Raw genomic sequence first — 26,317 nt, 5'->3', positions numbered from 1 at the left:
TCCACCATCATATTGGTTGTTTCACAGGACATCACTGCCAACCACCCCATCCTTTATTTTTCGTTGTGACTTTTGCGGGGTGCCGGCTGTGTCCGCCCTCCTCACCCTATTTGTGTCGTCTGCAGCCGAACGGAGGCGGCCAGAGCAAAATGCCGGGCTCCTTCTTGCTTCCTCCACCCCCCCCTGTGGCGCGTCCAGTGCCCCTCCCAATGCCAGACTCTAAACCCAGCAGCACGCCCCCCGATGGTGGACTCACCTCACCCACATCTCCGTGTAAGTGACCCCCCCATCCCACCAAACTCCAGGTCGGCAGGGAGAAAGCGGGACAAACGCTGGGCATGTTCGTCTTATCAGAAACCAGAACGTCGATCTCTTAAACCAGATTTTCTTAAAGGGGAAGTGCGTCATTTTACTTTCAACGGTTTCACAAAGATGCGCATGAAGAATCGAAAGGTCATATTTATAAACGCTGGCAAAACGTTGGTCTGTTGATTTATTCATTTTAAAATGCTACAGAGTTATCTGACTGACTGAAAATAAGAGATTCTTGCCCTTTCGTTTATTCGTTGGTGCAGAAATTACACACTTCTCCTTTAAACGGATAGTTCACCCATCATTTCATCATTTATTCACCCTCACGTCATTCCAAACCTTTATGACTTTTTTCTTCCGCAGAACACAAAAAGGAGATATTTAGAAGAATGTTTGACACCTAATTACGTTGAACTCCATTGACTTCGTTGTATGGACACAAGACCACTGAGACATTTCTCAAAATATCTTCTTTTGTGTTCCACAAAAGAAAGACTCATAAGCAGGTTTTGAGGGCGAACAAATGATGATTTTTTTTTCTTTCTCTGTACTGGTAGGGCAGGAATTACTGTGTTGCATGTGTTTGAACCTAAATAAAACCAATTCACAATGTTGGCGGGTCCTTTCGCAGCATCCTTACTGTTGTTGGGTTTTTGTTGGTGCAGCGACAGTCGGTGGCTTGGCAGGCATTAAATCTCAAATAGGGGTGCAAATTTAGGGCAGTTAAAATGGACTCCAAAACAGCTCTTGATAAAGGCATTTGAAAGGCCCTTTCACACAACGCGAGTACAACATTTGCAATTGTAACACTCAACTCATGCCTTCACCATTGCTTTGATTTGAGTTTGTTTTGCTTGACTTTAAGTTGTTGGTCGGCCTGTGGAATGGGCTCCAGTGCTGGTCCAAAGGTCAGTGCCTACACGACATGAGCAGTGTGTACGGACTGATCTGAAACCTGCACCTTTGGGCCGTTCAGAAAGGACGTGGCATATCGGGGTGGAAAATCAAATATCAGGTGTTCACTCACCACAGACGGGGCACTGGACGGAGCACTTGCCTTTATTTTCCTCTTTTCTTTCATCTTTGTTTTTCCTTCCTTTTGTTGTCTCTCTAAAATTGTTTTCTGTATGTTTGCGCCCAAACTGTCTTTTTATGTGTTTATATGTTGTTCAACAAACTAAACACGCTGAATGTTTTGTGCTACAGTACAGTGATTTTACCACATTTACGACCCCCAAAAACTGTGATTTTACAGTAGGCAAAGCAATGTCAATCACTTGAAGCAACTTGCTCTATCGGGGAACGCACTGCGAAAAAAAAAATGGGTACAGATATATGACAAAAAATTACTTTGAATATTGTTTTCTGAAAGAAAAAAAGAAATGTTATGTAAGTTTATGCTTAAAGCTCAATTTACTTGACAAGTGACATAAGATATTCAATCTTTTCCTGAAAGAAAATATAAGAAAGTATGGTTTAAGAAAGCAAAAATATATGCCAGCGGGGTAAGAAAAGTTATCTTGAATTGAGTACTTAATAAAAAGGTCAAACTTAATTCTTAAGTTTATTAGAATGAAGTTATTAAGAGAATAATAATATTAAGAATAAAGTTATTTTACTTACACCACTGGCATGTATTTTTGCTTGTTTTAATAATGCAAATCACATTTTTTCTTCAGGAAAGTATATAAAATCTTAGGTCACTTTTCAATCTTGATTGAAGGATTTTTTGATATTTGTACTGCAAAACAAGACAAAAATACGAAGTGAGAAGTGAAGTTTTGCAGTGTAATTCAGCTGTAATGATTCTTAAATAAATAAAAATAATTCTGTGTTTTAAATGTGGTAAAGACACAGGTCGTATAATTAACTGTAGCACAGAGATAAAACCCAGCTTCCAAAAAATGATATAGTGACACATGAAATTATCTGTGTCGTCCGAAATGTAAAAAGTGAATTATTACATCAGATATAAAATAAAGTTTGTTGTATGAACAAAGCAGCGTAACATCTTAATTTCTTTTTTTTTCAAATGTTTGGCAACGAAAGGGCTAACCGAGAGCAAACTGCAGAAAAAACAATCTCATCATTTTTTTATTTGTTATCACAAGCACAGATTATGTTTGATCTCCGTTCTAGATGAGCCATTTCCTCACGGAGTCCATCAAATAAATGTGGATCCTCAAACTGCCCTAAATTTGTGTAGTGACTTCAAACCTGCAGAATCAGAAACACACGTTTGATTTGCTTTCTTGATTTCTGATCTCCAGTTGTGTGAACTAAGAACAGTCTAAGATCCACAATTCGCTTTACTCTTTGGTTTGGAAAAAGTGTGAAAATCTTTGCATAAATTCGCAAAACTGGCAAAATAATCAGCAATACAAATTGGCCTTTGCTCAAACGGCTTGAGTCAACAGTTTAAAATAAACACAAAATAAAGTTAAATGTACTTATTATGTGCACTAAAGTGTTTTCATGGTTCTCTCTCTCTCTCAGCATACTCCTCGTCAGGCTCCACAGCTCCCAACAGGTTTGTCAGCATCGGATCACGGGACAACAACTTTCTGAACATCCCCCAGCAGACGCAGGTAATTTGGTGAATTACTTTGGACGTTGCCTAAAAAGTCCGAAAACGTGACGGGATGTAAAAGCATCAGCCTGCTGTTTTTGTCTCTCACCCTTTCCCACGATGCCCTCTGCCATCTGGAGCGGGCCCGAGCTAACTCGAGCCATTCACGGCGGCGTGGTTGATTCGAGCGTTGCGAATGTGCGGCCACCGCACCGTGCCTTCTTCATCACCCAGTACACTTTACTCATTAATGTGTAAACCACATCCGCCTCGGGCCAGCTCCCTGCTTCTCAACACATGGTCACCATCTGAAGTTCTCATTTTCCGTCGCTAACTCACTCTCTCTTCTCACCCCTCTGCTGGTGGACTTCCAAGTATTACAGAATTTCTTTTCTTCCCATTACGCTCGGTCTGTTTTTCTTTCTTGGGGCGATTCCTGACCCTCTATCGCCCTCTGCTGGTCCTTCTTCTTAATATGTTTATTTTCCCTTTCTCCCATGGTGCCTTTTTGGCTTCGTCTAACTTGCACAATTTTTCCAGTTCTGTGTGTGTTCGCGAGGAGAGAGTAAAGGAAACGCTTTCTTTCGAACTTCTACGAGATTCGAACTGCTTTGTGGACCAAACCGCATAGTTTTTTCAGTTCCTCTTGCCTTCCAGATGTTTGTATGAAGCGAAATTTTCGAGGCACAAATGTAAGAATCCAAACAGGTTTTGCAAAACAGCTAAGAAAAGTATGAGCTAGAACTGAGATGAAAGTGAGACGGAGTGTGAAAAAATGATCTTAGGGATGTTTTGCAAGGGCCGATATTGAAATACAATGGCCCCTAAAAAGCACACGTTACAGTAACGTGTCTATAATTATTAATACCGATACACGTTTTAGTCCACAACACTTTATGAGGCCACTTTGTGTTCATACAGCTCAATGTGAGTTCTCAAAACACCAGAAGATCAGCCAGCCAGAACAGCGAGAAAGAAATATGAGACGGACAGAAGAAAGTTAAAGCGCGGCCCCTAAATCGAAAAGTCACGTCCCACCGTCTGGTTGCCCGCAGCAACGAGACATGATGTCACAGGCAGTTGAACTTGAACTTGGGGGGGGGGAGTGGTCATTGCCAAGGATTACAGGGGGATGATGGGATTGCTAAAGGGGGGGATTATGGTTTAGAGGGGAAGAGTTTCTTGGCCCGAGCGGCTGTTGGGCCTCAGCCCGGGGCAAATGGGGGGGTTGGGAGGTGGGTGGGACATGCTGGGGGTATATGTGAGACCCACGAGAGGCAAGCAAAACAAAAGTTAGACCCCCCATACAGTCCGTCTTCCTCAAGGTGTTTCAAGGATCCTCAGACTTGGCTCAGACGGAGTACAGTGGTTATCGGGAGATTAAAAAAACATTTGATATATATTTTTGGGAGTAATCATTTTTAGGTGTATAGATCAGTTATACTGGTGAATACATGCTATATAAATTCCATTCAGATTTATTTCTATAATGACTTTCTCTATGTTTCATTGTTCTATTCAAAGCAGCTTTACAGTAAATAGATAAGTAATAAAGATAAATGGCAAATGTAAAAACATGAAATGATGATTAAATCAGGCATACGTGCCTGACCTCTAGTGGTGTCGTGAGGAACTGCAACTGCTATTGTACTGTATATTTGTATAATCACAATGATTTTACTAGGGTCAGACAGTCGGCGTAAAATAACTATGAAAATGCCCAAATATATAATGAAATGAGGGTAACAATTTTACTTCTACATATCTTACATTTCCTAATGTTTTGATCTAGACCTAAAATAGGATCACATAAATATTGACATAACTATTAATATTCATTTTTTAATGGTAGTATATTGTTGTTGGATGTAAATGTAAATGTTTTTAGTTTGATTCCCTTTTAGAGTTGAATTTAATAACATTGTTTTTATTCATCCTTTTCAGTCATGGTTCCTTTGACGAGACCTGCCTGCAACCTGTCGTCACAATTCGGAAGTTTTAATAAAAAAAGGAAACGTCGTATTCGAAAATCCACAGCCCCGCCCTCTTGTGAACACGTTCAGCCCTGTTCAATCTGCCAATCATCAGATGCCCTTTGACCCCGCCCCCCGAAGACTCTAGGACGACCACGGGAGGTCAGGGACTGACACGCACCTCAACGCAAGAACCAGCGGAGCAACTCAACGAAGAGACAAAATGTTACAAGGCACAAGGATGTAATGTACAGTGGCCGAGAATTGAGTGGTAAACATTCAGAAATGAGAAAAAAGTATGTTTTGAAAACGCCAACACACATAGACGTGCTGATGTACACCCCACAGATGACACTAAAAGTGTAACGCCCAGTCGTTTAGTCTTTTTAAATCAGCATTTGGCCGTTTCTTTTTGTTATTTTTTACTTTCAGAGGTGTTATCTAAGTTAAAGTACTAAACTAAATCAAGGCAGAATTATTGCACTACAGAATGAGAAGAGCACTAGTTTGATGTGCACTATTGAACATGCGATACATGGCGAACATTATTTGCACATTTATGGCGGAAAAAAACGAAACTGACACAGCACCCTTAAGCTACACAGAGACACGTTTCGAGTTTGTTCAAACTAAAGTCCAGTTTAGCCTCAGTGCCAACTAAACACCACAAGGTAATCTAATAGGACCAATAATGCCAACCAGCAGGCTCACGGCGCCATTTTCGAATCGTGTTTTGAGGTCGTTCCCACTTTCATCTGGGGAAAAAATTGTGGCGTTATTATTGTCGTGTATGTAGCTCCAGATAATCACCTCATCGTTTGGATTAATCAGTTTCTCTTTCAATCGAAGCCATCTAGATTATTCACATAAATTTGAATCAAAATAAGTTCCCTAAATAAATACGGCGACATGGCCACTTCCGTGTATTGTTTACTTAAATGTTTACGCTCACAGAAGTTCCAAGAACACGCAGTGTGTCTGCGGGGGGAACGAATGTGTTATTAGATATTATTTCATACTGTTCTTTTAAATTGTATCTTTCAAGATGTTTTAATTCGGAAACATTTCGGTATGGACGTTAATAACGCACGCGCACATTCGCACGCCATCCACCGCAGTTTAACTATAAAGGGAAGCATTTACAGTAGGGCAATCGTCATTCGTCTGTACATAAATATTCCCGCTTAAAGACCGCAGGTGACGTCACTAAAAACATCGTTTCATTTTTTACCTGTAAACAGCAATCTCACAAAATAACTGGACTGCCTGACCATGTATCTCAGCGCAGGGAAGCGCCGTTGCCGAAAGGCGGCCGTGTCAACGGTTTAGTCGAAAAACGAACGCGAGAAATACGACGGCAATGGTCTTTTCTTTTCTAATCAAAGGAAGTGCCTCTGTATTCCCATTATGCAATTTGTTAAACATGAATTCAGGTTATTTTCTTGCATATAAGCTATAGAGGAGCGTGAAATTTTTATGGAAAAAAAAACAAGTGTCAGCTTACTAGTTACAAACATCTTTATATATACAGGATATATCCATATATATTTATATATACATTTTTTTCCTTTTTTGCCTAATAAGCTCAGTGGCAGTCTAGTTATTTTTTGAAGTACGACATGAGTTATCATCAATCCGTTCAGAAGTTCAGTCCCATAACCCCGTTCTGCACTCATAGGGAATAGTGTTCGGCGAAATCGGCGGAAATGTGCGATTTCTGCAGAAACCGTTACGGATAGTGTAGAGACAGAAAGTGTTTGTTATTGCAAAATGGAAAAAAAGTGTGTCGAATGAGCCACGTGCAATGCCTTGAGTAGAAACTGTGTTTGTGAGTATTAGGGTGTACAGGAAAACCTAGCGGTAAAAAAACGTCTATTCTAGTCAAGTCCCACCCGCCCGGGACTCTAAATGAAAGGGCGGAGAGCGCGAGAGTAAACAGTACGTTTTGGGAATTTGTTTTGTAATCTTTCTTTTTCTGCTTTTTTAATGTTTACGTGTAATGGTTTGTTCTCCAAACTTAGGAGGGCTGATGAGGCAGTTCGTCAGAATATATCACTAAATGAAACAGGTGCTTTTTATGGATTAAAGTACATTCTCTATTATACGTAATGACGAGACAAACGCAAGTGTTATCTTAAAAGAACTTTTAGGAGAAATGTTCACGACTCTTTTTTTCTATTTGAGGAGGGGGAGGGGGTTCATTTTGCTCAAAAAGGCGTTTTCCCTCCAACTGTTCCGAAAGGAGTTGACGGAAAATGTCCTGACAGGTCACCGCTGAGGTTTTACGACCAGCTGAAAATGAGATTTTTGTTCACACGTGTAACCATATATCATACTATGCATTCCAGTTTTGTAGGACTTCCATGCTTTGGGTCGCCGAATGATGAACCGCCGTAGTCCTTAACAAACTTGAACTTTGCTGGTATTTTGTGCATGTGAAAAATTTCGAGATCCTTGAAAATATGACAAGATCTTCCCTGTTTACGGGAGAGGCATTAACACAGCACAGATAAACTACTTTGTAAACCCATGTAAGCTAGAAATAGAAATTCGGGAGGCGTGACGTGATTTTTTTTATCGGTAGCTATAGCTGATAACTGAAAACAATCAAGTAATGTCCAGGTCGTATTTTACCCAAAATCTGAAAAAAGTTAATAATTCAAATATCGCAAAATAAGGCCCGGACGTTAGAGAGTCAGCAGCCAATCAGAGCGAGACACGACGAACATGTGACGGTTTGAACCCCTCCCCCTCTGAAACCCACCACAGCAGCCCTACTTGACCTGTGTAAAAATGACTCTCAGTATTTGTTATGTGATTTAGTGTTAGACTCAGAGCATCATAAAGGTCGTCCCTAAAAAGTGCCTTTTGTTCACAGACTCCATCTTGTAAACCCGAGTGGCCATCTTAAAAAGAAAAAAGACCCCTCATTCGATCTCTTGCATCTTCTTCCGCGAGTTCTTCAAAGCAGTATATATAGTACTAAAGCAAATCGGTGTGACTTAGTTCCTCTTTTTATCGTTGAATAATTAAGAAAACCGTACGAAAAAACGACAAAAAAATCTGTCTTTCTGTCTTGCTTTTTCTTCCTCTGTAATCTTGTCTTTTGCTTCCTTTGGACACTGGAGTAGTAGTTGCATAGCCATCTCCCTTCCCCGCGGCCCTTCTTTCTAAACGGAAGGGCTTTAAAGTAATAAAAGAGTGATAAAAAAAGCAAAAAAAAAAATGATGAAATGTTGTCTGAGCAGAATGCATTTAGCTCACATGTTATTCCTGTCTGTACGCTTCACCTTGTATTCATACCGATCTTCCGCTTGTCCATTGAACAGTTAATGTATGTGAACAATTTTGCGCCGGCGGGCTCTGGTGGGCTGTTTGCTGGAGAAACCCGTCCGACAGAGACCGACGATGAGGTAGAATAGATAAGTTTGCGGTTCTTTTTTAAGATCTATTTATTTCTTTTTTCTTACCAAATTGAATTTGATTTGCTGTGATCTGTTTGTATTGACGATGCACCTTTGTAATGGTTGTACGAGACCAGATATTTAAACTATTTTTAAAAAGTTGCACCTTATCGGAATGGTTACAGCCCAGGGAAACACTCAAAAAACACAACCGAGCCGAACCTTTAGACCAAAGTGATGCATGCCACAAAACGTGACCGAAACTAAAACGATTTTAAAAACCCACCAGCAAACGCCAATACGAGCTTAACAACGACTGCATGCTTCCTCCCACATTGCCTATTGTTATTAGTAAAGCCATACTGTATATCTACATTTGGCACAGTCCGAGAACATTGACCCTCCCTGGTACTGACCGTCCTTTTTATTATTTTCGTTGACGTATTTTCGTTTTTGTACTCTTTGGGATGCGTTTAGAGTAGAATGAACCCTCGGCAGCGTCGGTCCTGTTGTGACGTCCACGAGCAGCATCTCTCTCAGCAGACACGCCCCCCACAGGCCGCGGTGAAATGCATGTGTTGATTACAATTTCTTTTCCATAATAAGAAAAGCAGTTTGAAAAGAACAGCGCCTTTAACTGTTTGAATAAAAGGATGTTCTTGACTGTAAATGTGACTCTGTGTGCTTATTTTCATCTTTTAAAGAAGAAATTATAAGCAGAAGTGTCCCGGTGCTTATGTATTTACTTAAAATATTGTGTGTAACACCTTTTACTTTTTTATTTCTTTTATTTAAAAAGTAAAATTCAATGAATAAATCAAGTAAAATTAGCTACATTATTTAAACGCATTTTTCCAAAAATGAAAAATCTGTCATCGTTTATTCACCCTCAGGTTTTGTCAAACTTGTATAATTTTTCGTTCCAATGAACACAGTGAAAGAAATTTGGAAGGAAGTTCTGGGACGTCATTCGCTTCCATAGTAGGAAACAAATATTGTATTTTTTCGTTCTGTTGAACACAATAGAACATATTTTGAAGAATTTAGGAAAACAGAGTTCTACCATTTAATTCTTCCTACTGTGGTAGTCAATGATGTCCCGGGACTGAAAATTACAAACATTTTGTGTTTTCGTAACAAATAATTTATACAGGTATAAAATTACATGAGCTTGAGCAAATGATGACAGAAATACCTTTAAATCAAGAATATAGTAGTTCATAGTAATTTCATTGTAATTTGTATTGCTTCTATGGAAAGTCAATAGGGGCACATTTTGAAGTGAACTACTTAAAGTAAAAAATAGTAACGCTAAATCCTGTTCAAATTGCATTAAATTGTAAAAAAATAATATATATATTTCCACATCAGGTTTTATTGTGAAGACACTCCACTCCGATCAAAACTAAAGTGAAAAATTTATTGCCAAAGTATTAAAAGAAACATTGAGGGAAAAGCCATCAACACCTTCAGATTGCACACAAATTATTTCACATATTAAAAATACACACAAATCCATTTATATCCACTGTCTATATATGAAAACATGATCACGTACAAAGCACATCACGTCTCACGGCACGAGTGCCATAACATGCACGACTTCTGTCCTGTCATATGTAAACATGTTAATGAATAAAAAATAATATTGCCTCATCTGATTGACCTGATTAGAAGAAAAACATGAGCATTAATTATTGTGTTAATACTGATGGTGAGGTTAAGAAATATACAGATATCCAGTCTGAGAAAGGAGTATTTTAACAGTCTCCAGAGGATTTTTAATCCATACAAACTAAAGAATGTCTCAACGCTTCATGTACGATGTCATTTTTAAATCCACAATCTAAATGTGAAACAAACAAGTAATTCAACCACGTTAAAACAGTCCAGATATGATTTCGAGTGCACCAGAAAGATTCGTCTTCTGAAACACGGAATAAACTTGCTATCATGCAGTTGTCATACATCCAATAAAATATTCTGTAAAAATCACACACCATTAAAAATCACAAACATTACAGTTGTGTCTCACCCTGTTGAACGAATTTAAGTCTAGAATGATGTACAGTGTCATACATCTGAGATGAACGTCTGAGTTTTACAAACCTGTTCGTTTGTGTGAAAAATGGCATGTAACCGTTAATAGCAAACATTCATCGAGCAAATGCAAAGAGATGATGGTGATTATCTAAAAGACAAACAGAGGCACAAGAGTGTGTGTTTCTTGCACCAGGCCGTACAGAGAAGATGTGGGGTTTTAAGGAGTGTGTTGGAGTTTCAGAGGGAGATTGGCACCCTGGAATGGCAAGAAATGAACGCAGTGGGAATCTATCCTTACTGCGGTTGGCACCCTGACTCGAAAACAAGGCCATGCTAGTCGTCCTGAAACACACACAAACAGAGGAATAATGACATTAGTGTGTTATTGTTTTGAATGGTGTGTTGTCTGTGACGGGTGTGTGTATTAAGATGGTTATCCACTCACCCACTCATCATCATCCACCCCTTCATAAGACTCCTGTGGCAGAGGATCCTCTCTGTTACCCAGCTTAGCAACCATAGCGCTCAAGAGCTACAACACACACAACACACATGTTTAACTTAAAAATGACTTGCAGACAAAACAATATGCAAAACTTACACATGTGATTTATAAACATATTTTGTGTTGTACATTATCTACTCAGAGTGAACCAGAAGAACGTCTTGGTTACGTATGTAACCTCAGTTCCCTGATGGAGGGAACGAGACGTTGTGTCGAGAACGACAGATGGGGTTCGCCCTTGAGAACCAATCAACTCTAACTACTATAGAAAAGGCCAATGAAATTTGGCGAATGCAATTTGCATGCCGGGCTCCGCCCCCGGAAATCCGGTATAAAAGGAGGCCGGCGTGCAGCATTCACTTACCTTTGTTCTGAAGAGCCTGAGACCTCTCAAACTGCAGCAGAATACGATACGTGTTCGTGGCATAAGGGACACAACGTCTCGTTCCCTCCATCAGGGAACTGAGGTTACATACGTAACCAAGACGTTCCCTTTCTGTCGGTCTCTCGACGTTGTGTCGAGAACGACAGATGGGGTTGCCTATGGAAAACGCCACAACGCTGTATCGCGTCACAATCTCTAGCGAAGCGACGGTAACAAGCCTGGGCGTGTCATCTCGAAGCTTTCGTGAGACTGTAACCTTCCAGTGTGGTGGTCGGGGGGTTCCAGAGCTTTCTTGGAGAAAGATGGGTACAGCCCTGACCGGTAACTTTCACGGACGGGGCCTTAGCTCTCTATAGGCGAGAGGCCATCCAGATCAGTTTACACCGGGTAAGCGCGACTCTTAATCAGAGAAGCGCTACAGAGGCCACCTCCTACCCGTGGGGAGGAATATGGTGGATATAGGTATGGTCTCGTCCTTGGAGGAGAACGCATGGAACGTGCGGACTGAGTAGTTAACCGCGAGGTGGAGGCCCACCTGGGGAAGCTCATGGGTTACCAGGAGTGGGAACCATTCTCATGAGGATACATCAGACGGAACAGCCCACGGAGGGGGTGTTACAGACGTCCGGTAGCACTAGGTCCGGTTAGAGCTATCTGTGATAGCTCACATGGTATCCCGGCCTAAGGGGGAAGGCTGCTCTGCCCAGCCAGCCCCCAGGGGGTGCTTGTTTGGTGATGGATGGAATGCCTATTCTTAACCAGTGTCTGGGTAAGAAGGGAGGCTGGTGAGGTACCAGTTTCTTAGCGATGTGTTCGGGTAAGAAGAAAAGGTAAATAGCACACTGACCCAACCTGTTAGAGGGTGGAAAGGTGCTTTCGCAGGCATACGCCCCCCCGGATGCCAGTCCTACATGTCGCCACGCAGGACGTGGGCTGACACCGGGTTTACGCGAAGGTTGTTAACCCTTGCGAAGGTGTTTGGGCATAGCCCAACCCGCAGCTCTACAGATGTCTGCTAGAGAGGCGCTTCTGCCAGTGTCCAGGAGGTGGCTAAACTCCGTGTGGAGTGAGCCCTCACTGCCAATGGGCATGGGAGATTCTGAGATCGGGATGCCGTCGTAACGGCGTCCACGACCCAGTGCGCCAGCCTCTGTTTGGAGACAGCCTTCCCCTTCTGCTGTCCTCCAACAGACACGGAGCTGGTCAGAGCTTCAGAGCTCTGCGTGCGGTCCAGTACGTACTGGACACAACACTAATCGGGTTGGGTCTTCCTCCCCCATGGGGAGCGCCTGCAAGTTCACCACTTGGCCCCGGAGGGAGTAATGGGAACTTCTTGGGCACGCATCCGGGCCTGGGTCTCAAGATAACGTGAGAGTTTCCAGGGCCGAGTTTAAGGCAATCCAGGGACACGGAGGATGCTTGGTGGTCCCCTACCCTCTTGAAGGAAGTGAGCGCCGTCAGGAGGGCCGTCTTACTCTATGAGGAAGATCGGAACCTCCGAGGGGCTCTTTGGGGGGCCCTGAGGCTCCCCAGGACCACTTAGGGTCCCAAGAGGGTATGGAGCGGAGATGAGGCGGATTCCGCCCTCTCGCTGCTTAGGAACCTGGTGACCAGGTCGTGTTGCCCTAGAAACTTTCCACCGACTGAGTCGTGATGAGTGGCAATAGCGACTACATACACTTTCAGTGTGGAAGGGAGATGTTAGTCTCCAGTCTCGTGAGGAGGGGAACACAATCCTGATCAAGCACCTCAGTGGGTCTTTCTCGTTGAGAAAGACACCAGGACGAGAAGAGGCACCGTCTAGAGGCGTGTAACCGCCTAGTAGATGGGGCCCTAGCCTGGGTGATGGTCTCAGCCGTATAGGGGGAGTAGCCATCTTAGGATCTTCTCGTCCCGTCTAGAGACCAGACATGGGTGTTCCAGAGGTCTGATCTGGGATGCCAGAACGTGTCCTTCCCCTGAGAGAGCAGGTCCTCTGTCAGGGGAATGGTTCAGGGGGAGTCGCTGTCCAGAGCATCAGCTCTGAGGCCAAGTGCGGTTAGACCGGTGTGGTGTAACCAATAACACTTGGTGCTCCTGCTCCCTGACCTTGCACAGAGTCTGTACAAGAAGGCTCCTGGGGGGGGGAAGGTGTGCTTCCGCCCATCCCGCGGCCAGCTGTGCGCAAGGATATCCGTGCCGAGGGCAGGGACTATCAAGCGGGCAAATGGTGGTGTTACGGGAGGTGAACAGGTTTTACCTGGGCCTACCCGAACAGCCTCCAAATGAGCTGGACTGCACGGGGGTGGAGTCGCCACTCTCCACGAGGCATAAACTGGCGAGAAAGCACGTCGGCTGTCTAGTTCAGTTTGCCCGGGGTGTGTGGCCTGCAGGGAACGAGTCACCTGTTGACTCCACCGGAGGAGGCGTCGAGCAAGTTGTGTTTAGCTGCTGTGTGCGAACGCCACCCGACGATCTGTATTCGCTACAGCTATAGTGCTGTCCTCGGAACAGCACGTGCATGTCTCGCACGAGAGGCCGTAGCCTGCTCAGTGCAAGTAGCATAGCCCACAACTCTTGGCAATTGATATGCCAGCGCAGGCGGGGGTTCGTCCAACACCCCACCTGCGTGCCCGTTGCACACTACACCGCACCCCTGCAGGGAGACTTCAGTCGTCACCACGACCTGCCTCATAACCTGCTCAAAGGGACCTGAGTCCGTCGAAAAAGTCATAAAGACTAGGGGTTATGGTGCGTCGGCAGCAGGGCGGCATCACCATGCGCCTGCTGCCGGTGTGCCACGCTCTCCTCGGAACTCGACTCTGAAACCAGTGTTGGAGCGGTGTCATGTGCATCAACTCGAGGGGTATTAACCCGCGAGGACGCCATGTGTCCCAGGAGCCTCTGAATTATTTCAGGGGGACCGCTGTCTGCCTAAAATGTTCATTTCAGACAGTTCAACACTGGTTGGGCACAACTGCGGACAGGTGTGCCGACATGGTGACAGAGCTGAGTTCCATACCGAGAAAGAGGATGCTCTGCACTGGGGAGAGCTTGCCCCTCTCTTGGTTGACCTGGAGTCCCAATCGACCTAGGTGCCGGAGCACCAGGTCCCTTTGTGTACATAACAGATCTCGCGAGTGTGCCAAGATAGGCCAGTCGCTGAGATAGTTTAGTACCCGCTCGCCTTCCTCCTCTCAGGGAGAAAGGGCGGTCAGGGACAGACCGAAAGGGAGGACTCTGTACTGATATGCCCGCCTCTCGCACGCGAACCGTGGGAACGGCCGGTGTCGAGGAGGATCGAGACATGAAAGTAAGCGTCCTTCAGGTCGATTGCCACGAACCAATCCTGACACCTCATAGATGTCAGGACGCGCCTCTGTGTGAGCACCCTGAATGGCAGCTTGTGAAGGTGCTCTGTTCAGGGTACGCAGCCTTTGGGGGCAACCCGCCGTCTTTCTTGGGAACGATGAAGTGCGGGTGGTGACCCACTGAACATCTTGGTTTTGAGGGACGAACTCGATGCCTGTTTTGCCAGAAGGGTGGTGACCTCTACCCGAAGTACGGAGGCGTCCCTGCCTCTGACAGAGGGAGAGATGATGCCCCGAAACTTGGGTGAGTCTCTGGCGAACTGGATCGAGTAACCAAGACGGACCGCCCTCATTAGCCAGCGAGACAGTGTGGGCAGCTCTCGAGCTCCCAGGGACTGTGACAGGGTGACCAAGGGGACGGTCTGCTTCATCATTCCCACGGGGGGTGGTTCGTCGGCTGGCGGCGCTAACCATGTCGCGGGGAGTCCCCGGAGGGAAGGTTTTTGCTCCGCCTGCTTACCTGCCTGGCGGGACAACGGCACGCACTGTCGGTTTGAGAGTGGTGACGGCTGTCATATGTGTACGACCTCACGCCTCGCCAGGGTGTGAGGTCGGTTCGCCGAGCACAGTCCAGTGGAGTGTGCGATCGGCTGCAAGTAAACCCGGGGAGAACAGAAAACTCAGTGAGTAAGTGGGCGCCAAGCCCTAACAAGGGCCCGGCTTTGGTGACGAGGCAGGAGTCGTCCCGTACCGACCGATCAGAGCCGTGGCTGTGAAGGTTCGGGCCCGATGTTGTTCTCCCTGGGGTCTTCCCGTCAGTGTCCCTTCTCGCGAGGAGGTTGCTGACGGGGTGGAGGTTTCCCCCTCGACCTCTGCTTCCGGGGTGCCGCCTGTGGGGACACAGGAACCGGAGCCGATGTCGAAAGGGTCCTGGGTTGCAGGGAAGCAGACGTCACGTGAGATCTCGGAGGCCTGTAGGCGGCCGAGTCGCGGCGTGAAAAAAATGTGGTTAATTGCCACTGTCTGCTTCGCCGTCAAAAAACTGCTGAGCGCAGTCCTCGACGGTGTTACCAACAACCCACCCTGCGAGATGAGTGCATTAAGAAAGCGGACTTCCTTGCTGTCACTCTTCTGCACAAGGTATAGCCGGGGGTGTCTCTCCTGGACCACTACCGTGGACATCGTCCGACCCAGGGCCCGTGCCGCCGCCTTAGTCGCCCGTAGAGCGCTGTCAGCGGTGGCACGGAGATCCTGCATTATACCCGGGTCGGCCTTACCCTCGTGGAGCCCTCTCAACGCCCTGGCCTGGCGGACCTGCAGGATGGCCAAGGCATAGAGAGAGGAGGCAGCCTGGCCCGCAACATCGCAAGCTTTCGACACCAGTGATGCCGAAGTCTTACGTGCTTTGGACGGTAGGAGTGGTCGATCCCCCCCCAGGCGGTAGCCGTCCGCGGCACAGGTGCACCGCGGGCGGACGTTCCACCCGGGGGATCTCGACGCAGTCCTTGGCTGCCTCACCATCGAGGGAAGTAAGGGAGCCAGAGCTGGTTTCACTGGAACGGTCCGTGAGTGGAGCGTTCCAAGTTTTACACAGCTCCTCATGCACCTCCGGGAAAAACATGGCACCCGGGGTGGGCGCGGTTTGCACCGCGCACCGACCTCGGGAACCATGTATCCCCGGGTTAGCACGGATGACATCACTTCTGCTTCCTCCTGAACTCGACCGCTGGGGGTGGAGTTTGGATTCGGCAGAGTCGGATGCCAGTCTCCCTCCGATGCTGCGAGCGACATCTCATCTACGTCACACATCGTTTCCGAGTGTGTGCGTGAGGATCCGGACGGTATGCCACCGCCGGTTGGGGAACGTTCAGAAGAGCGAATCGGGGTGCGATCGGCCCGTGAGCACTTGGCTGGCGGGTTTACGTTCGCAGAGTTCCCCGTATCACTAACGCTGCTAACGTGGGTGGTCATCGGGGCCGTAGCCACAGATGTCACAGCCCGGGTAGCAGACGAAATGGTGGCTGGTTCCCGTAGGAAGACAGCCACCCGTGACCGCAACTTCTGAATGACAATCTGCCCGCAGTGCAGGCAGATGTGTCAACGAACGCTGCTTCAGTGTGCTGGACGCCCAGACACCTAATGCAGCGATCGTGTCCATCCCCCTCCTCGATGAGGGTGCCGCACCCAAGAGAACAGCGGGACATGCCGCGCTGGAGAATGCTCAGTCAGTCCTGAAAAGGACTTTTAGAAAAAAATCTCTAACACCTCCGGAACCGCCGAGACGCCCAGGGGAAGGTCGCTGCAGGAAGGGACGATCCGCTGTAACACGTCGTAGCACCAGCGTGTAGTTGTAGAGGATTGAATCCTGAGTTGTACTCATGAGCGATGGCTCTGAAGAACAAAAGGTAAGTGAATGCTGCACGCCGGCCTCCTTTTATACCGGATTTCCGGGGGCGGAGCCCGGCATGCAAATTGCATTCGCCAAATTTCATTGGCCTTTTCTATAGTAGTCAGAGTTGATTGGTTCTCAAGGGCGAACCCCATCTGTCGTTCTCGACACAACGTCGAGAGACCGACAGAAAGGGAACTGAATGAACTTGCACACCAAACGCAAAATAAGCGATTTGCACGAGTAAATTACATACAAAGGATATACACGAGCAACGCAAATGACATGATTTTTTTTATTTAAAACAAACAATTAATTCACTTATTTAAACAATTAGTAAAACATCAAACTATTTGTTTTATTTTTTTAAAATTGAATATTATTTATGTATATATAAATAAATATAAAGTAATAAAAAATGTATATATTTAAAAATCTAACCAGAACAGAAAACCTTTTGCAATTCAACAATTAAAAAAAATGCTATTTATTTTGTTTTTAAAAAGTTATTATTATTATTAATAAAAAAACTTTTAACTGTTTTAAATAGTAACTATTATTTTTCAATATTTATTACAACACAACAGGGAAGCTCATCCATTTTAACAATTAAAAAATGATATTATTTATAAAATGTATATAATAAAATCACAATTATTTATAAATATTTGCAAGTATTTTTAACTATTAGAAACACTATGATAGAAAACCTTCTGAATTTCAACCAATAAAAACATTTAAAACTATTAAAAATCTTTAATGAGCACATCCCCCAAATAGAGGTTTTCCACAGGTTTGCTTATTTTGTCCCTAAAATAAGAACGAGCACACGCACACACACCTCCTCTTTCTTCTGCTCATCAGTCTTCTCCTCCAGGTAAACAGAAGAGGGCAGATATTTCCTCACAGGAGCTTCTTTAGGCGCTTCACTCACTGAGAGGTTAGAAATACACAAAAACAGATGGAGGCTTTACACAAACATACCAGTATCATGGTATTACAACAGTCCTCTTGCGTCCTTTAAAGTCCTACTAGTAAAGACCATAATACACTGTATGAAAATATGAGTGATAAAAGTGATATACCAGGCGTCATGTCTTTAGGCTGCAGGTTGAGTTTACGATGATGTCCGTTGGATCCTGAGAGCCAGGCAGCGGCGGTCAGTGATGCTTCCCACCACACGGCAGTGTCAGGAAATACATCATCCTGGAAAAACTCTTTCTGTACACATACAAATATATTTACATTTAAGCAATCAATCTATACATTTTATCAGTATGTGTTGCTAACCCAATGCTCTACCAAATCTAGAAACAGAGTAGCTACTCTGAAGAAGCTAAAAAAAACGCAATAGTGTCTTCTCCAAATGTCCTCCAGATGTTGTTCAGGTGTGCTTACCCTGACACGGGGCACATTGAAGGCCAAGGGTTCGATGGTGGTCTTGCCGAGTCGGATGGCTCTGGCAACCTCCACACCACGGACATTACATTCAGTCTTGGGCAGGAAACACAACCCCTGCGACGACACAATTTGGGCCTTCGTTAACACAATATACATGGTTTCAATATCGAAATGATGTTAAACTGTCCACTGTGTTAAACAAACAGGAATTTATTTCTATTGACGGATTTTGCTATGCAGATCTGGGAACCCTGATTGAAACTAATAAAACAAATAACAAGGGAAGTATTACTGCATCACCTTGTGTGGTTCAGAGGAATTATAGCTGCTGCATTCCATGAAGTACGGAGCTTCTGGAGCGATCTCGAAGATGTAGACTCTCGTGTCACCCTGCGAGAGAAAAGTTTGAACCAACATGCTGTTATCAGAGTATGTGGATACTAGAGCTGTGCAAAATTAAAGAAAAATGCGATATGCGATAGCATGCCAAATAATGCGATATTCGATATGTGATGCAATATTTCCTTGTCAATCTGCATCAACCTTAAACTTACAGAGTATAGACCACTTTATTTAATTTCTTTTTTTAAATCTCACATATATAATTGAAACTTCAAGAAACTCATTTAACATTTACCGATTCGGTCAAAAATGTGCTGTTAGTTGCGTGTCGGGTTGCAAAAAAACAGGAAGTTCTTCTGGACCAGCTTAGGATCAGCGTTGTTTACGTCATCCAAAGTGGTCTATACGTAACTTTAAGAATTCACTTATTGCGAAATATTTCGATATGCAGATCGAGATATTGCGCAGCCCTAGTTGGACACTGCCTAAATAAACACAGAATGGACACGTGCTGGCACACCTTCCCGGTGAGGATGAGGACGCTGGTGTCCGGGTCGTAGAAAGGGATAAGGGTCGAGGGGGAGACGTCAGCCGGCGCGGTAGCCACAGACCCCAAGGACTCGGCGGAGTACAGGTACAGCTGTCTCTCACTGCGACTGTACACAACATTAAGCGCATGAGACTCCAGACGGGTGCCAATACTGTCGGAGAAATCATTGTAGGATATTTTGTGCCGTAAACGTCTGTGGTACTCACCTGTCGAATCCTGACACCAGCAGGTATTTGCCATCACAGACCCACACCACACGGGCCCCTCGCTGGCCCTCAGGACCGGGACCCTCCTGAAGGGGACACGGTACTGTCATACAACGTTCAAACAACGTTTTTAGAATGATCCGAAGTTAAACTGACCTGAAGGGGTAGACCGGACTTGCGTGGGTCGTACAGACGCACTTTCCCATCTTTACACACGGTGGCCAACAGCTTGCCATCTGGACTCCAAGCCATTGCGAATATCTGCATGTGGATTGTTTTATATAGGCTGAGGCGCAACTATATGTACATTTTCTGATCGAGCGGAATCCATTTTCTCTCACCTGGTCTTGATGTCCGCTGAGTCGCTTGACTTCCTCACCCGTCTCCAGGTTCCACAGACGCACCGTGAGGTCATAGGAGGAGGACGCCAGCAGGCCTGAGGCGTGGGGGTGGAACTTGATGGAGTAGATCTTCTCAGTGTGTCCTGGCATTGGTCGAAACACGTGTCACTCAAACATTATGAAAACACCAGCAGTGTGTTTATAGCGGAGAGGTGAGAGGTGGCGCTTTCTTACCCTTGAGGACAAGCACCGGCTCGGTCAGGGTTTCCGTCAGGCCTCCTTCAGGGATCTGCCACACACGGATCTTGGCATCGTCACCGGCTTTTGCACAGATACATCAGAGAGAGATGACATTTTATTTTCAGCACATTTTGGTTTACAATCAATTTATATTGTATTAATAACAAATATTGCATATTGTGAAACTGCAAAAAACACCAGCTTCTGGTTGATACCTCAACATAGTATTAAAAAACATATAAATAATAAATCTAGTAGACCAGAAATAAATAAATAAATCTAAAAAATCTGTTATGTTAACTAGATATTTTATATTTTTATATATATACGTATAATTTTTGTAATAGTTATATTTATTTTCAAATATATTTTTAGATATTTGAAAAAAAATCTTTGTGCTAAATTAGCTAAATGTTTTTCAAAGTAAATTGTATATTTTTTTATAAGAAAAATTATTTTAATAATTATCAAATAAATATATTTTTTATAATAATTTCTAAATAATAACCACAGTTATTACTAGCATTATGAATATAAATATCCGATTACAAACTTATGAAACTGCAGTTAACAATCAAAAAAAAAAAAACTGTAACTACAAAATCCACAAAATGACAAAAAAGAAATAAACTAGATGAAGTTAACTCACCCACAACCAGCTTATGAGGGTCAAAGGGGTCGAAACAGAAGTCGGCCACATTGACAGTGTTTTGTATGGTGGGCAAAGCCGTGTCCGGCAGTTTTCCACGGCGAGACAGCTGAAACAGCACAGAGATCAAATAATAAGCACACGTCGCCTGTATTTAGACACGAAACATGTACAAACATGCGCAAAGGATCATTTTTGATTGCGTTTGAAATCTTTTGTCACTGTGCAAAGAAGATACTGCAACATTGTTAACACCTCAAATACAGCGATCTGGCCTCCAGCGATGGCGAGGGGAACCGCTACACGCTGTCCGTTGGCACAGAAGCCGTCACACTCGCCCGGTGTGGTCAGGTGAAGCCCTCTCAGGTTGGTGATGTGGGTGTCCCGGTGCAGAACGCTTCCTTGAATGTGACGGAACTTCGAGCTCGGGCCTGAGAACAGTATTTGGAATGTTACTCAAGTTCTCAGCCATCTATAAAGTCAATTGATATACTGGTTTAAATAACATGACGTGTCACAGCAGAGAATGTATGAACAGAATTACCCAGCATGTTCTGGATGGCACGAGAGCTCTGGCTGGGGCTTGGGCTCGGCAGAAAGCCTGACGACAGGCCGCTGGTGGAGGACGGAGAGCGTGACGGGGCTGCGCTGCTGCTGCTGGGGGTGCTCACAGGACTGCTGGAGGTCGATGCCTCCTGAGCAAAATAAGACGCATTTAGAATTCTTAAAGACCATTTCAGGAGAGAAAACATTTGGATCTGTTCCCACTGACCTCTTTGCTCTTGTCACGGGGAAGACCTTTCGATGGCACCTTTGCCGATGGAGTGTTGGCTTTTGGTCTCTTGTTTGGGTCAAGACCGACTCTCTCCGCCTGTAACAGGGCGGCAAACATCAGGGATGTGAAGAACGACTCACTTTGAGTCATTTATCAACTCTTCTTGAGACTGGAATGAGATCTAAACACTGCTGGTCTTATTGTGTATGATTCATTGCTGCATGTTCTTTGTAAAAATATTATATTGAAACAACTTCCAACCCCCTGTCTCAAAATCCAAATAACCCTCTTCAGACAAAATCAAGTGTCTCTGTTTTCTTTTGTAAATGTAAGTGATAAAGGCAGTGAATGTTGTGATTGGTCAGCACCTGTGTGTTCTCTCCTTTCCACCAATCGTCTGCTGTCATGGCCGGAGTGTGGCCCGCCGTGTCTGGATACAGGTCCGCATGGAAGTCCTGTCCTGCCTGATAAACAAAGTTTATCACACTTTATGTCCTCAAAATAAAAATGTTTTAGTGTCCTTTTGAAGATTGTGTGCACGTGTTTACTTCTGATATCTCAATTAAATCCTTTATAAAAATGAAACATATTTTTACTATTACATACAGTGCCCTCCACTATTATTGACACCCTTGGTAAATATGAGCTAAGAAGGCTGTAAAATAAATGTGCATCGTTTATCGTTTTGATCTTTTATTTATTAAAATCTACAAAATTGCAACATTACATGAAGGAAAACAATTTGCAGGTGGGGGAATATCACATTGTGAAAAAAAGATCTAACCTCGGCCCATTATAATATTTCTATAAAAGCAAGTCAGGTTTGATTTTTATATCTGTTGGTAGTTGATAAAAAATGTGATCAAGATGTCCAGGACCTTTGGTATGGAAGTAGGTTCACAACAATGAAGATCTGGTGACATATTTATCTGTGGACATGAGGTACTTTAAATCCCTGTGTGCACCAAACCTATCGTGTTATTCCTGCCAAAAAACTCTTATGTCCATAGACACCGGTCCTCTTTGAAGTACCCGTATGGCAATTTTGTATGAGTGCAGAAGATTTGTTTCTTGAACAGTGTCCCAAACAACTTGATGGAGATGCAGTTTCCTTTATTTTTATTTTATTTTGTCTGACACTAAAATTAAACTCATTTCTGCAATTCTCCATCTGCGCTCTTTGAAAAGTCTTTGGCCTCTGAAAATATTCTCTTTGCTGTTCATTTAGACGATATAGACACAAATTCTCGTTCAGGCAGAACATCTCCAGTCCATTAAAACTAGTTTCAACCATTTCCTTTTAAATTCACTTTCTGTTTTGTGTAGCTCAACAAATCTTTAGCTGCACATCAGAACTATGTTCTTTGGTTTTGAACCATCAAGGCGGTTTGGGCTTTTTGTTACGTAATATTATCCTCCTGTGAAATAACAAGTCATGACTGGATAACATCATGTTTCTAGTCACCTCGGTGTGCTCAGAAAAAGGGAATATTAATGCGAATATACTTGGGAGATATTTTACTCATAACAATTTGTTATAGGAGAGGGCACTATATACTGTACCATATATACATATGTAATATAAACCAAATCAGTGTGGACGTGTTTATTTATTCTGGTTTTTAAGGTTAAGTATATTCTTCTTGATCTTTACCTTGCGTGGCACCTGATAGCTGATGGGCACTATGAAGTTGTCTGTGAGCTGCAGCACTCGTAACACCTCACAGCTGCTGACGTCCACAGCCAGTTTGGGCACCAGAGCGACGCCGCGGGTCGAGGTGTCAGTCAGACAATGACTCACTGAATAAAACAGAGAGAGACGAGAGAAAAGTAAAAGAAGAAGAGTTTTTAGAGCATATCAACAGCATCACACTGTTAAAAGGGATAGTTCATCCAAAAATGAAAATTCTGTCATCATTTACTCATCCTCAAGTCATTTTAAACCTGTATGAGCTTCATTCTTCCACAGGACACAAAAAAGAAAGCTGGTGACCAAACAACGACGGAACCAATGCAAGTGAATGGGTACCGCCGTTGTGTGGTTATCAACATTCTTCCAAATATCTTCTTCTGTAAATGATGACAGACTTATCATGTTTGGGTGAACCATGCCTTTAAAAACAAGAACGCGTGTTACCTTGTGAGAGGAAGGGCTCAGTGACAGTGAGCTCGAAACAGTCGATCACACTTTCACCCTGACAAAACACAATCCATGACATATCAAACATGACATAAAGATCAGAAGAGGTTCCTAAGAAAGAAAGAAACAGTGACGTACGTTTCCAGACACTATGAGCAGTCCGGTATCAGGATCGAACAGAGGCATCAGAGTCCTGCAAAGAAAATCAGACACAAATGAACCGATGCTTAACTACCACTAGATGGAGGTACAGTCAACAAAACAGAGGTTGCATTGGAGAACCGCATATGAGATTGAACAATCAATTCGGGGTGTTCGGGTTTTTTGGAGTCTACTCTGATTCTCGACTCCCACTTTTGGAGACTGCCATTCAAAAAATGTATTAAAATAAATGAATGTAACTTCACAAGTTTGGGAACTTTGGGCTGGCAACCAAACTCCAAAGTCCATAGTAAATACTCATGCATTTGTGCAACGAACCCCATCACACAGAGTGTTTTGTGCTGTTAGACCAGTTACTCCTTTCTGGTCCTAAACTGATGTGGTTTTCCAAGCGCACGCAGCTCAAGGACATGACGGCTCAGGGTCTAACCATAGCTATAGACTTATGTTAAAGCCAAGACATTTTGTTTCCTTTATTATTTTTCTAATTTCTATAGTGCATCGATTTTGGAGAGTTGCAGTTACACAAATGAAAATGTTTTGTACTTTAAGGCACCGCATTTCATTGTTTGAATTGATGCTCCTTAAATGTGCACAAAACAAACCTAACACATTTTTTTTTTTCGATTAAGAATTGATATTTTATTTTCGATTAAGAATTGATATATTCACCCTCGACTAAGTTCAACACGTTTTTTAAAAAGGAAAAAGTAAAGACGTTGAGCCTACCTTGTGTTCTTTTCTTAATGCAACTCATTGCCATTCTGTGTTGACCATTTAACAATAAGAAGTATTTTAAAATATAAAAATGTCATTTTAAAACCAACAAATATGCTATAAAAATAATGGTCTTTTACGTTTTAAAGCTTGCTGAAACGCATTATAATTTGTTTCCACAATTTTTTTTTATTTGTGTCCAGTTATGCGCACAGACTCACATTTAAGCGTAGCGTGACGCTTTCATTCAATGCAACTTACAATGTTGATTAATAGTTGTGGAAAGATTATGGAGTCGAAAAGGGACATTAAGAGTCAACGAATCGACTCTTCTGGAGTCGACTCACATCCCTACGATCAATCATTGATCAGAAACAAATGTTGAGAACATCATACGCCTGTCGTTTTAGGCTGACCTCTTGACCCCACGGTGAAACTTAAGCGGTCCGGGTCTCTCACGTACAATGTCACATTCATCCTCCCGCCCGATGACGCCCTCAAGCATGAGCCGATTGAGCTCGGGCGACACACACCGGGGTCACCGCAAGAACACGAGCGTCTATTTTAAGTCACTTGCCGCTGTTTGCGAGGCGCGTTTCCTGCTTCAGTCAAACCCCATCAAAGTTACCAGATCAAACCGTTCAACCACATCAAACGCCTCGAGGGATAGAAGTGATTTCTTTAAGTGTTGCGTGTTTAGGGAAACCACAGAATGCTAGAGAAGTTCACCAGCGGGAAGGATTGTTTGGGACGTTTAAAGAAACAGGTTACCCAACACGTATTGATGTCGTGCCATGATTTTTGCATAAAGAAGCTTCTGAAGAATAAGTGTCATTTTGTCCAACCGGGAATTTCTTCCGTATCTGGATTTGGTTTCATGAACAAGCTTAAAATAGAAATGTTTAATGTAATCCACATCATTTGTTCTATTCTATCTTACAATTTGGCAAGCGATTGTTTATCTTTCTTGTGAAATGAGTTAGAAGTAAAGAACTCAACATGTCAGCCCACGCTGAACACTATCAGCTGGTAATGTGTGTTTGGATCGGTGCCCTAAACTCGACTAGCAAGATGTGTTTCTCTGTGGGTCTGTGACGGGTGGGATGGTGTGTCGACGGTTGACTTCTCCTCCCCCAGCTTTCGCGTCAGGCCTCTGAAGTCAGTAAGGGGTTACCACGCTTTGTTAGAGCGACTCCGCGTTCCCATGTCGAAAGTTTCTCCGCAGGAAATACACAAACACCTCAAACGTTCCCACACCTCCCCGTCATACACCACAATAAATCTCCACACTCTTTCTGTTTCTCACTGCCATGAATCTGCAGGTTTCTCATGTCGACAACTTCTCCCAAAAGAATGAAGAAAAATCATCATCTTTTCAACAGCAGCGAGCATTTTGAAGAGTTTTTCCTCTGTAAACTCACACACATCTTCTAAAAATATTTGTTAATGATCAATCGCATTCATTTTGAGTTTATAAACACGTTCACATTAATGTGTATATTAAGCAAGTACATGCATATATATATTTATATAAAGTTTAAAATATATTTTTTAATTTTTTATAAACACAATATGAATAAGCAGGGTACACAAACATATACTTTAAAAAAATCACAAACTTTTATTCTGGATGCTATTAATCACGATTAATCGAGGGAGAGACCTACTAAATATACTTATATGAGTATGCTATACATTTAATATTCATTGTATTTGTATAAATATTATTATTAAAATAAATCTATATGTTTATATATAAAAATATATATTATTTTATTATGTATATAAATAAATATGTTTTTTGTTTTTATCGTAATGCTGTTTTTTAAACTATACAAGTTTGTAAAAAAGCATCTAAATAAATCTGAATTGAATTCAGCCACTTTTGATATCACGCTTGCTTCTTATAAATAATACGATTTTA

The 26,317-nt window shown here is 43.5% G+C and overlaps 2 protein-coding genes across 20 annotated transcripts in view; one reads left to right on the top strand and one right to left on the bottom strand.

Annotated features, from left to right (window-relative positions):
* Positions 1–4,986, top strand: part of nfixb (nuclear factor I/Xb) — a 133,785-nt gene extending 128,799 nt beyond the window's left edge. For 16 of the 19 annotated variants that reach the window (XM_056752186.1, XM_056752181.1, XM_056752185.1 and 13 more), the window contains 3 exons: positions 126–273; positions 2,809–2,900; positions 4,826–4,986. In XM_056752186.1, the coding sequence (XP_056608164.1) occupies positions 126–273; positions 2,809–2,900; positions 4,826–4,840 (255 nt within the window). In that variant the 3' untranslated portion in view covers positions 4,841–4,986. The remainder of the gene's footprint in view (positions 1–125; positions 274–2,808; positions 2,901–4,825) is intronic. The other 3 variants (XM_056752199.1, XM_056752196.1, XM_056752195.1) reach the window with 1 other exon arrangement.
* Positions 4,987–9,659: 4,673 nt separating this feature from the next.
* coro7 (coronin 7) overlaps positions 9,660–26,317 on the bottom strand; it is a 109,568-nt gene continuing 92,910 nt past the window's right edge. The window contains exons 10-28 of the mRNA XM_056752177.1: positions 23,653–23,707; positions 23,512–23,569; positions 23,029–23,174; positions 21,743–21,838; positions 21,372–21,470; positions 21,144–21,294; positions 20,855–21,030; positions 20,600–20,708; positions 19,945–20,031; positions 19,711–19,853; positions 19,526–19,630; positions 19,370–19,455; positions 19,134–19,269; positions 18,572–18,661; positions 18,269–18,385; positions 17,956–18,091; positions 17,712–17,803; positions 10,747–10,833; positions 9,660–10,643 (exon numbers count right to left, since the gene is read on the bottom strand). Coding sequence (XP_056608155.1) covers positions 10,635–10,643; positions 10,747–10,833; positions 17,712–17,803; positions 17,956–18,091; positions 18,269–18,385; positions 18,572–18,661; positions 19,134–19,269; positions 19,370–19,455; positions 19,526–19,630; positions 19,711–19,853; positions 19,945–20,031; positions 20,600–20,708; positions 20,855–21,030; positions 21,144–21,294; positions 21,372–21,470; positions 21,743–21,838; positions 23,029–23,174; positions 23,512–23,569; positions 23,653–23,707 — 1,978 coding nt within the window. The 3' untranslated portion in view covers positions 9,660–10,634. The remainder of the gene's footprint in view (positions 10,644–10,746; positions 10,834–17,711; positions 17,804–17,955; positions 18,092–18,268; positions 18,386–18,571; positions 18,662–19,133; positions 19,270–19,369; positions 19,456–19,525; positions 19,631–19,710; positions 19,854–19,944; positions 20,032–20,599; positions 20,709–20,854; positions 21,031–21,143; positions 21,295–21,371; positions 21,471–21,742; positions 21,839–23,028; positions 23,175–23,511; positions 23,570–23,652; positions 23,708–26,317) is intronic.

Source organism: Triplophysa dalaica, chromosome 7 (genome assembly GCF_015846415.1).
Source record: "Triplophysa dalaica isolate WHDGS20190420 chromosome 7, ASM1584641v1, whole genome shotgun sequence".
NCBI classification, from domain to species: Eukaryota; Metazoa; Chordata; class Actinopteri; order Cypriniformes; family Nemacheilidae; genus Triplophysa; species Triplophysa dalaica.
This window is presented reverse-complemented; position numbering and strand designations above follow the sequence as displayed.